We start from the raw sequence: 11,551 nt of genomic DNA, 5'->3' as shown, positions 1-11,551 counted from the left end.
CAGTACAAACACACACCGCAGGCCACGAGCGGCTGGAAACAGTTTTGCCTTTTCTTTGTGTTGTGTTTAAGATGGGGAATACTTGTTTACAAAATGTGTGCATTTCTTACTGTTTTTGTTAGTGACAATTCAAGTGCGATAGCGACTGTGGTAGTAACAGAATTAGGGAAAGGTGGTAATACATGTACAAAAATATAAACAACATTTACACTAAGTAAGGGGTCAGGGACAGCCAAATTCAGGCACGGTGTAAACTGGCACGGCTCCAGCTGAAATTGACTCAGTACCTCTGTAAAAAACAAGCTTTAACAAAATACAACTCTGTGCTTTCCAACAAGCCTTGGCATTTTTCCTCCTAAAACACATTATCTTGGGCTAGCACTGGCTTCCCCACATGCATACATACTCAGATGTGCTCTTTCTACACCCAGCAACATTCAAGTTTGCTCAGCTTGTTTTGAAGCAGGCCTAGGAAATAAATGTGATGAAGGTAAAATTCTTCCAGCCACCTGATGCAAGTGCACAGCTTAAGGAGTACTGAGTACTTTGAACAACAGTGATTGTAACGTTAATGACAGCAATAATGATCTCAGTGCAAGGCTTTTTCAATTAAATACTGGGATTTTTCAGTTTCTTTTCTTAAATGACGGCCCACAGGTGCCAATTTATACAACACACTAGAAGCAAAAAAATTCAGGAGTGAGGACCTCACTATTATTAGCAGCTCCATTCCTGTGTTAGGAGAAGAGCCATTTTACTGGTGCTCAAGTGTTCTCACTGTAACAGCCTGTTCTTGATCAGCAAACCAAATTTTAAGCATGCAGCTGCACCTTACATGGCAATGTAATGGTATTCATGCTAGTTCATAAAGTTAAGCTGCTTTGTCCAGAGATGGACATAAGCTTGTGCTGAAATATGTTTCCAAGTTGGGAACACAGGCAACAGGGTGTCCACGTACAGTACTGGGGTTCTGCCTCAAGAGCAGTTTGCTTCTCTGCCTCCAAGTGCATCACACACAGCCATGATTTAACAAGTGTACATCCAGTTTTTGCCCAGATGGAAACATCCCGCCCCTGATTTCCAAACCATCTGCTGTAAACCTTCTGGGGAAAAGTGGAGGAATGGGGGGAGTGGGCACAGAGCAAACAGATGCAAATCTTTGGTTCTTAAGTCTATTTGCTACTGACATCCCCAAGAAATTATCCTACTCATTTATGTCTCCCTCTCTTTGAAATAAGCAGTAGGGCAGGGCTGCAACCCCCACAAAGTAAGGAACAGCCCAGGAAGGCACAGAAAGGTTCCTCAAGCTGAGCATCCTTGTATGATCCACCTCATCCCTCTTTTCCTAACAAACCTTTTCACCTTTGCAGCCTGTTTAGTTGCCAGCAGCTTGACTGTTGCAGAGTTTCCCTTCTTTGGCAAGCAGGGCTGATCAACCCTCTCACAAAAGCCTAGCAAGGTCATGTCTGTACAGTGCTTATGAACATGCGAAGTGCAATGTAAGTGCCAAATGTTCCCGTTTTAGAGATTCATGAATATTCCAAGAAACAGATGCACTGAAGTACCTATACCTTGAACATTACATTTCCTCATGATTAAAAAAAAAAAACAAACAAAAACAAAGCAAAAAACCCTCATAGAACTTCTGTCTCTGGAAAACATGAGTGCTGGATATGAAGTGGTAATACCTTATTTATATTCTGTCAAGCTTATCACAGCCATAGAATGCCCTTATAGTAAAAGCAAAACCAGAGAAGTGAAGTCTCAGAGAAACTAAGAACTCTGCATTGATGATTTCCTCAAATACCATTTCTGTGGTATTTCTATCACAAGTCTGCTCCCACCTACTACATCTAAAGCAGCTGCTGTCACATAAGGCAGAAGCAACACATAGTACACTTTCATATCAAGAGTCCTGATGATTTAACAGCCAGAAATATCCACTAGCAGGGGTAAGAAGCACCATAACTTGCATGAGCTCTGTGAAAAGTTCAGGTTTTGCCCTTAATAAAGGCCATGCTCCTCATTTGGGAGTCTGTGACAGTAAGGCATAGTACCCAATGAACAAGCTCCTATCAGAGCACTACAGCTATCAAGTATAAATTGATTATCCTGGTGTACAGAAAAGGATCTATGTAATAATGAATTAAGCACTGCACATACATTTCCATTTTTCATTCCTAAAGCTTTGGCCGATAACAGACCCAAGATTCAACAGACTAATGATCTGGTTGATGAAATCAAACCCTGCATTCCTACACACTGTGTGATACATATAAAACATGGCACAAGAGTCAATAGCACCCTAAAGAGTAAACAAACACTGCTGTCAAATGCTGATGCAAGTACCAGAATTTTTCAAGTGTTGAGAAAACACTGAAAACATCCTGAGAAGATATCCTGGTTCTGCTGAAACACCAACATCTGTAGTAGTAGGTCCCGCTTAGTGGTTTCTTTCAGGTTTCATACTCCAGTGCTCCTGTCAAATATTCCCTTCATCAATGCTCTGCAACTTAAGTCTCTGGCTAGCATGGGGCCTGACGCCACGCCGTGTGTTCATGGTGCTTCCTGGCAGAGTCCGCGCAGGGAACAGAGCTCCTGGTAAAGCATCTTCCCCAAACAAGCTAATCTTCACATCAGCTTCAATAGCTCTTGCTAAACTGGATGCGTAACTGTCCAGAGATTTATGGACTTCAGCTTTTACATGAAGAACAGAATTCTTTGCAGATTCTGGGGGAAGAAAACCAAGCAAACAACATATCAGAAAACAAAGAGGATCAACATGGCTGTGCAATTGCTTGAAGACTATATTAATCATTTTGTCAAGGTATCATCATGCCCTCTGAAAATACTTTACATGTACAATACTTTACATATTATTGCAGCAACTTTGCTAGCACAGAATCAAGTAAATTAACTGAACATAAGTGAATTGGTTCATCTGTTTTCAGCCAGATCTGTTGAGAAACACACTCAAAAGTAAGTGAAGTAAAAAAAAGGTAAATGAAAGTTAAATTATATTCAGACAATTGAAAGTCTGTAGATGGAAGAATTTCAAGTCTGTGAATGACAGAGTTCAGAGGAGGCAACAAATGAGAAACATTTGGATAATGGAATCAAAGATTGAGGACAAGAGAATGTATTCATTGGGAAATGCAGAACCAAAATGCAACAGACACCAGATGAGTGAAGTTGCAGAGAAGATACTGCTGTGCAATATAAATTATATGTATGCAGGGAATCCCAGCTTCTAACTTTTGTCCTTGTCACTTCTTGAGAACTGGAAGAAAGACTAATCTTACTTTCTGTTGTACCTGCATGAATGGTCAGGTCTGCCAGGTGAACAGTGGTCAAATGTAATTTAAGTTTCTGGGAGGCTTCCTGAGCACATTATATAGTTGATTCTGAGCACTTCCATACTTACCCTTAAACCCACCTTTAATTTGCTCTACTTCATCTTCAAACGTCACTGAACTCCTCCTTCGAGGAGGACAGACACAGTGTGGGGCTTGAGTGCCATCTGAGCTATAATCTTCAAGAAGCATTGTCTCTGTTCCTGAAACAAAGCGAGAGTTCTCAAGCAAAACAGAGTAATGCTGGGATACAATATTTATGTGGTGGCAAAAACCTTCCTCAATAGCAGCTCCTTCAAAAGATGTCTAAACCCAGCATTTGTTGAGTAAATTTCAGTGTGAATTAAACACTGCACTAAAAAAGAATGAGGTCAGAGTTTTCACTTGAACTATTTGGAAATCTTTTACCATTAGCTATCTAAAACCTCAAGCAGCTCATCTAGATGTTCAGCTGCAGACTTATAATGTCAATAGGACAGCCAACAAAGGTGCAACCTTACCTTCAGAAAATGAAAGATAAAGCTGAGGGCAACTTCCCCCTGATGAAGACAAGAGACTAACACTGGCCACCTGAAAGGCAGACAACCATAGCTGCCAAATGTCAGGCTCATCATCAGACCTGGATGGAAATCTGAATGGAAGAATTTTTCTGTTCAATGCAGTCTGTATCTAAAAACCTGTTTTTACTTTCCTGAAGTATATTTTAATGGGGAAAAAAAGTCTTGCTGGTTGGGAATGATTTTTGTCTGATGAGTTGTCTTTTTTTCCAGTTGAGGAGTTTTGGGGCTTTTTTAATTTCATCATGCTACATTTGTTTTTCACCTTTCAAATATAAAATAGAGTTTACAAGTACAACGAAATTAATGTTGTCATCTCTGCAATGCTTCTACACAAAGGGCAAGACTGCAGCCCAGACCTCTCTAGCAATGCTGGTCTCTGCTATATACAGGAGAAGCAAAACAAGCACTATGGGGAGACACCAGAACAGTCCTGGGTGAGCAGTCCTAAGGGAAGCCCATTTACTCCTCTGATGTGACAACAGGCCTAGGACAAAAAGCCTTCACAGCTTTTAGAACTCTTCCAGAGGGTGGCTTCCCATCTCTTCACCCACTTGACTGCTTTTGATCCCCAAACATATTCTTTTTGCACTAAGGCAGTGTTCCAGCACCCATTTTACAGAAAGTGAAAGACATAACTGGGGGTGTACTTCTAGACAACATACTGCTCCATAGGTCTACCCTTTGCTGACAATTCACTGTGATATAGCAAAACAATAAACTCTAGTGTTATGTCACTTCTCCCTCCAGCAAACAAGAACGAGCCGCTGCCCTAATACACAGTTCCAAATAAGCTAACAACCTCCTCTGCTGTTCTGTGTATCAGATGGATTTAAGGCTATATGCTGAAAACAGTAGACTCTTGCAGAGCTCCAAGGGTACCAGATCTTCCTCAGCAATATAGTGTGCAGTGGGTGGCACAAGGAAGAAGGATACCTTTTCTCATGGAACAGAATTTTAGTGCACTACTTGAGTACATTTTTTTCAAATGAGGGTAGTGAATAAACTTGCTTCTTGTTCTTACAAGGTGGATCATCGTCCTTTGAGTAATAGATCTTAAGGCAGCATTTATAGCAATTAAAACCTGGGTCTCACATCACATTTTGTGTATAGCTGGGACTACTTGGATTCTTGTCCTCTCCTACTACTTCATCTCTTTTTCACAACATGAAAAGCTCAGCTTAAGTTTACCAGAGCAGATGAAGACACAGGCCACGGGAACAGGTACTGCAGAAGGCAGCACTGAAGAGGGACTAAGACTTCTTTCTGCTCTTTAGTTCCTCACAGTATAGGCATCCAGTGAAACAGTATTTCACAGTGGATCACTGTATTGACAATTCCTGGCTCTGGAATCTAGTTGCACTTCTAACAGCACTCAGTGTGTATTTAGTTCGCTCATTTGTTTAAACTGCTCAGTACCATTCCTCAAAAGATGGTAACACAACATCCTCTTAACTGAGACAGGTTTACCAGGATGCTATTCTTTATATACAACTGCAGAGTACCTACAACAGGCATAAAACCACCAATGTAGAACAACTCCAAATAAATCCCAGCTCCATAGATTTCCTTTACAGGAGTATGAAACAAACCTCTAACACCAAGCAAATGTTAGTCAGTCACCCTCTGGTGTCTCCAGAGCAGTAATACTCTTAAAAATAACTGCAGTACACTTAAGGAGAGGTAGCTGATTTAACTACCAGAAAAATCTAGCTACAGTTCTGGATAGAAAATTATCAGCAGAACTTTCCCCTTTTCCAAACCATCTTCAGTTGAGAGTTCTTAAGTAGTAACAAAATCATAAGCTGACACCACTCAATGTGTTTGTTTACACTGCAGGATGACCAAGACAGGGTCTCTCACAAACGAAGAAACAGAGAAGCCCATTCTCTACAGCACTTTGCTGCTCTGTTCCCCATGGGTACAGGGAAAGTCCCTGAAGAACGATCAAAAATAAAGAAGAGTACGAAAACAGCAGTCCTGCTCCCAAGACATATTATCAGGGAGGGTCATCATTCCTTAGAGTAAACAGTATTTTGCAAGTAAATATATTGAGAGCAAGGAAGGAAAAAAGCAACTGCAGCAGTTTTGCTGTAACATCTGGAACAGATGCTTCATGTCATCCATTCACCAAGAGACATCTGTGTGTTTAAACACAGACTGTCCTAGAGAGTTCTGCCAAGGTTCAAGTGCAATCTTCTGCTCAAGAGAGCAAGACACTTTTAGTTACCTGAATCCTGTGAGCAGCTGAAACCTGTGTCTCCTGTGCTGCTGCTGTTTCCTAATGGCCGCCCACCTGCCATGAGGGCAGTGAGATGAGGAGATAGCCCCAAATCTGCAAGAGAGACTTGTTCTTGTTATACAATGAATGTTTAAGGTGTCTGCTGTAGTAAAAACCTCTTCTAGTAATGCCCTCTCTACTGCCTCATTTATTATACTACATAAAACTTACCTTGTTGATCCAGAGTGCACAGCATCTGGACTTCCCAACTCAGAAATCCAGTCGGCAGCTTTAAGTATCCTTGTAGTCTTCCCATATGGCAAGTCTCCTTTTCTACCTGCACGATCTCCCACCAGCTCCTTTTGCAGTCACGTGTTTTATCAGCCAGACAGGCTGAACAGGGAGCATACGCACTTAGAGAGATGGGGATATTTACCATACACCTTCCAGAGAGTAAGCTGGCAGCCACCAGCAGCTGTGACAGGCCATTAGAGTGGGCAGGAACCTCATGAGCAAGGCTGGGGCACTGAGATGCCTGGCTTCTTTCAAATCCCCAAAACAAGAATGGAGGAGATTCTAGGATTCTTACAGCAGTGCTGTCTTTGGATCCCACTTCAAGAGTTTGTTGTGGATTTGGTTGTGGGTTGTTTGGTTTGGGTTTTTTACCCTATCAGCTTTCAGCTAACACACCTGATAAACTCGAAGCTGTCAACTTCTTATTGCTTGGAAAGAGAAAGGACTTTCCCATTTTTAAACACCACTACCCCTACAACCCCCCCCTCCACTTCCCAGTGTATTCATCCATAGCATCTCCTGTATACAGATCTGCCAAAGCACCTGCAGCTTGTGATGTGGTTGCAGCTGCAAAACTTTTTTATTTAGATAGGAGCCTCTTCCAGGTTGCAGAAAAGACAACAGAGCCTTGATGCTCTCCTCTTCCTTCTGCATTTTAGATCTTCTTTCCCAATTAAGTAAATTCAGTACCTGCTTCTGCATGAAATGTTTGGGACATTTCATGCAGAAGCATGAAGAAGTCCTGTTTTTGGAAGCTCCTGAACAGGACCATGGAAATGATAAAAAAATCAGAATATTGTTGCATTGCTATTTTAAAAACGGTAAATTGACCAACTGAAGCTCTCAGCCTCTATCTCGGGGAGACATCAAATAGTTTTACTCTTTTACATAGGTTTTACTTTGTTTATGAACTTTTCTTCACAACCATTAAGCCTAAAAACTGAATTTACACAAATAGTTGCACCAGTGAAACTGTAGTAGATCTCAAACAGTTGTAGCATAAAGCCAGGAATTGAAGAACAAGTGCTGCAAAATATATTATTGTACTGCTCAAATCTGGGTAACACAAAATGACAGGCATATGAGAAGAAACACTTGAGAGAAGAAAAATAAACTGGTTTTATCACCACTATGTTTTCTCAGGCAGAGAAAATTTTAGTAGGAGAAAGAGGTTATTTCCCATAAAAAAGAGAAATTCTCCTTTCAAGTGTCCACAATAATCTGAACAAAAGACTGCTGAAATCTCCAGAAACATCCCACTGTCTACAGAGCAGAAACATGCCAAGCACATGCAGACATTAAGTCTTAATGTCTCTGGTATTGAGTGTCTTTTGTGGCCATGCATCTTACCTGTGATCCTGTTGGAAATGCTGAATAACCTCGATGTCCTGTGCCGCTGAACAAAGGTCTCTCGATAATACCGATCCCCAAAACACATTCCTAGTAGTTCTTTGCGCACTGTTTTGTTCCACAGTCCATAAATTAGTGGATGGCAAATGGCACTGGAAAAGGACAACCATGTAGCTAATGTCTCCAAGGCAGGGGAAATACTATTCTTTCCCCAAAGTGCTTCTGATGTAATTACTACCATGTAAGGCCCCCATGTAATCACGAAAGCACCAATGACAACCAGGATGGTTATGAAAGCTTTGCACTGGTTGGCTGAGTAGACAACCCCTTGGAAAGTATTCCTTCTGCTGCCTGAAGAGGATGTGGAAGTGTTAGAGTTCTTCCTCCCATTCCTCTGGGAGTCCTCCTCCACAATGATGACACTACCACAGTGGATTTTGCGAGCCTTAATCCTTGCCACTCGGAATATGAATCCATAACAGATCATCATAACCATGAAAGGCAGCAAGGCACACCAGATCTGCCAGAAGGCAGTGTACCCAGCCTCTTTATGCCAGGCTGCCACACACATCCACTTGAACTGGTCAAACTCCAAAGATGACCAACCAAAAAGTGGAGGGAGGCAGCCAATAAGGGAATGTAGCCACACATAGACAAGAGCTACCACTGCTCTGTTGCCTGTTATCTTCATTGGGTAAATCATTGGATACAGGACAGCATAGTACCTGGTGGACAAGAAAAGAAAGAGTCAATGGAAGCACAAAAGATGTACAATAAAAAAGGACATATTTTAATGATGTTGATATCTAGTTCTCCTTTCTCCAAACCCTGAAGTGAGTTTAGGGAGCCTGTTTACAAAAATAATTACATGTAAAAATATGTATCATTGCAGTCAAGACTGTAAAACTTGGCTGAAGGCACACATGAAGCTACTAAATCTGTCCCTACATGTGAGTGCATGGGTATAGGATATAATCTGGACTTTTAAAGTCATTATTTTTTTTCTCAAGTAGTATGTTATTATACAATCAATAGCTTTAAAAACTTCTAAAGGCATGCGTGCATTTTGCATTATTGATGACACCACTTTCTTTTGTTCTGCATCAAAATTTCACAAAGGGCTGAAGGAAAAAGGACTCCATAGCAGTATGGAGCATTATCCTCTGATATGAACACCCTATGGAATGATGACGCAACTCATTACAATTCATCAGAAAATTAGTGCTTACCGGTCTATAGCTATGAGTCCAAGAGTAAGCATGCTGGCTGAGCTGATCAGCATGTAGAGCAGTGCTGAGAAATTGCACCAAACAACTCCGAAGATCCATTCTCGCCGGATGGAGCTGGTGACAACAAAAGGTAGCACCAGCACAGAGAGCAGAAAGTTGGAGAGGGTCAGGCTGAATACAAACTTGTTGCTCAATGTGAGAAGGTAAGACTTCCGATACAGGGTGATGACAATCACCAGGTTGCCCAAGCAGATGAAAATAGCAATGACGATTATAGCAATGGACTCGGTGACTCTGACTGCCCCATCTTCCTGCGTGGTGAGGTTCCTCAGGCCCTTCACATTGCTGAGGGAGGAATTGCTGCTCATGGTCAGAGTATGCAGAGCTGGATCAGCCAAGACATGCTGAGCAGCTAGAAGCAGCAGAATGCTCAGAAACATTCAGTCAAAACTTCTTCAAATTCTCTCCAAAGACTGGAGGCCCTTTTGCCTCTGTTAATTAGATTTACCTGCAGAATGCAGGAAACCATTTTAGATGGGAAAGCAAAGGGGCAGAAAATTGCTTACGGGTACACCAAAGAGGTCAGTGACAGTACCAAGCCTAGAACACGGAAGAAACTGTCTGAAAGACAAGAAGTGGGGGGACAAGGAAGAAAATCAGCACATTTTACTTTAAAATTTTCTAAGTATCTTACTTGTTTCTAAACCATACTTACCAGCTGTGTATCTCATACAGTCCCTTCATCTAGGCTGTGAAGAAACAAGAATGTCACTATCAGTCTTTGATTTGCACTTTAAGATAAGTAATTTTTGTTTGGTTGGTTTTTGTTTTGTTTGTGGTTTGTTTGGTGGGTTTTGGTTTTTTTTTTTGTTTTTAATTCTGCCTGTTTATCCTGCTTGTTACCTTCTATTCTGCCTACGCAGCATTTGCTGGTGGTCTGTGGATGCCTGGCTAAACATACCCCGCTGACTCTTTCTTAACAGTTGCTATGTAACATTCAAAGACTCGGGGATCATTGCATGCATGTACTCTCCTAACATCACTTCCCCATGGTCATAATCACTTTAGCTACAGTGGTGATTCTGTTTTACTGCCAGTACCAAAGGACTGGGGAAACTGCCTTTCTGTACATGAAGACATTTTTTCTGTACATATTCTTTAGTGAGGGTGGTGAAATACTGGCACAGGCTGCCCAGAGAGGTGGTGGGTGCACCTGGAGACATTCAAGGCCAGGCTGGATGTGGTTCTGGGCTACCTGATCGAGTTGGAGGTGTCCCTGTTCATTGTAGGGGGTTGGACTAGTTGACCTTTGAAGGTCCCTTCCAACCCAGACTATTCTATGATTCCATGAAGTTCAAGAGACACTTCCTTGCATTAGGCTGCAGTCCACCTCTTGAGACAACCTTTAATGCCTGACTTCACAGTGCTAACATCCATCCCACCGATTCACAACCTCCATTTGTGACCCTTTTTCTCCCAGTTCTTCAGCAGCAGGGAGATGCCCTGTTGCCTCCAACTCCTACCTACTTCATTCAGTCCTTCCCCTACCGCAGGCCAGCATACTGAAGAAAAAGCACCACCAAAACCCCCAACAGATATGCAAAGAAAACCAGAGAGTCCACCAATTAATGCGAAGTTGATACTAGCATTCTTTTTGGAAACGAGAGACTTGGAGAAAGTTATCTCAGCTAACTCTGTGCCCATCCATAGCTCCCGAAAGGTCATGAGTACTCACAGAAACGCTTCTGTCTGCGCAGCCACCGTGGCCTTAGTCGGCAATGTCAGGCGGGAGAGCCACGTTTTCCCCATTTTATCTGTGCTTTCCTAAGAACATAATTAAAGACATTACTGGGCCGTGCTTTGTAAAGCTTAAGCTAGCTCTTCTCTAGTGAAGCTTTCTGCCAGCTCTTGCAAAAGTGCTTCTCCTCACGTTTCTCCCCAGACGTGCCCGCACACCTCTGTGAGCCTTCCGAACGCTTTTTGACGAGTGCAGGTTTTGGAAAGGCGGCTACCCCTGAGGAGCTAAGGCCGTTCCCTGCATCAGCGCTGGCCGGGGCATCTGACGCTTCCCGTCCCCTCACGGCCCTGCTGCACCCTCAGGGGAGAAGGTGGCCTCCGGGAGAGGGCAGGGCAGGGCAGCATCCCTTCCCGTCCCATCTCATCCCATCCCTGCCCCGCTGCTTGCAGTGCAGCCAGGCGTGCCAGCACACACAAAGCCGGCCGTGTCGATGGGGAGAACGGGGGTCGCCATTTTGGCCCCAAATAGCCAACAAAGGGTGAGGGCAGAGTCCTCTGCTCCGGGCATCCATCGTTCCCCCGTACCTCCCGTCCCGGTGGCCCACCGCTCCCACCACCCCTATCGCCCTCCCCGCCACGGCCGCCGGTGCTGGCACCGCACTCACCGCCCTCCGCCAGTACCCCGGATTACAGGGTCCCGGACCCCTCACCCCCGGCAAACAGACCCCCAGGCGCAGTCCAACCGTCCCCGCCCGCCGCGGCCATCGCCATGCCCCCTCCCCGCCGGCCCGCCCCACCCCACCGTATCCT

General features: G+C 43.4%; 1 protein-coding gene across 3 annotated transcripts; it reads right to left on the bottom strand.

Annotated features, from left to right (window-relative positions):
* Window positions 1-22: 22 nt before the first annotated feature.
* Window positions 23-11,462, bottom strand: GPR161 (G protein-coupled receptor 161). Of its 3 annotated transcripts, XM_031051204.2 has the most exons (8): window positions 11,407-11,462; window positions 10,740-10,828; window positions 9,720-9,753; window positions 9,005-9,625; window positions 7,776-8,500; window positions 6,141-6,245; window positions 3,425-3,556; window positions 23-2,730 (listed from the first exon to the last, which is right to left on the bottom strand). In XM_031051204.2, exons 4-8 carry the CDS (start codon window positions 9,442-9,444, stop codon window positions 2,483-2,485), a joined length of 1,650 nt encoding a protein of 549 aa, XP_030907064.1. In that variant the 5' UTR covers window positions 9,445-9,625; window positions 9,720-9,753; window positions 10,740-10,828; window positions 11,407-11,462; the 3' UTR covers window positions 23-2,482. The 3 variants fall into 3 exon arrangements, with proteins under 3 accessions (XP_030907064.1, XP_033915981.1, XP_005151653.1); XM_034060090.1 differs by lacking the exon at window positions 11,407-11,462 and having other exon boundaries at window positions 10,740-11,025; XM_005151596.3 differs by lacking the exon at window positions 11,407-11,462 and having other exon boundaries at window positions 2,483-2,730; window positions 3,437-3,556; window positions 10,740-11,025.
* Between the last annotated feature and the right edge of the window lie 89 nt (window positions 11,463-11,551).

This window comes from Melopsittacus undulatus, chromosome 2 (assembly GCF_012275295.1).
Source record: "Melopsittacus undulatus isolate bMelUnd1 chromosome 2, bMelUnd1.mat.Z, whole genome shotgun sequence".
NCBI lineage: Eukaryota > Metazoa > Chordata > Aves > Psittaciformes > Psittaculidae > Melopsittacus > Melopsittacus undulatus.
Note: the sequence above shows the minus strand (reverse complement) of the source record. Positions and strands in the feature narration are given on the sequence as shown.

What these genes read in the sequence shown, in the direction of transcription:
- GPR161 (XM_031051204.2), bottom strand. Translation starts at nt 9,444, where the DNA reads ATGTTTCTGAGCATTCTGCTGCTTCTAGCTGCTCAGCATGTCTTGGCT. An exon ending in CATTTCCAACAGGATCACAG is followed by an intron (nt 6,246 to 7,775) that starts GTAAGATGCATG and finishes TCTCTCTTGCAG; the next exon opens with ATTTGGGGCTATCTCCTCAT. An exon ending in AATTAAAGGTGGGTTTAAGG is followed by an intron (nt 2,731 to 3,424) that starts GTAAGTATGGAA and finishes TTCTTCCCCCAG; the next exon opens with AATCTGCAAAGAATTCTGTT.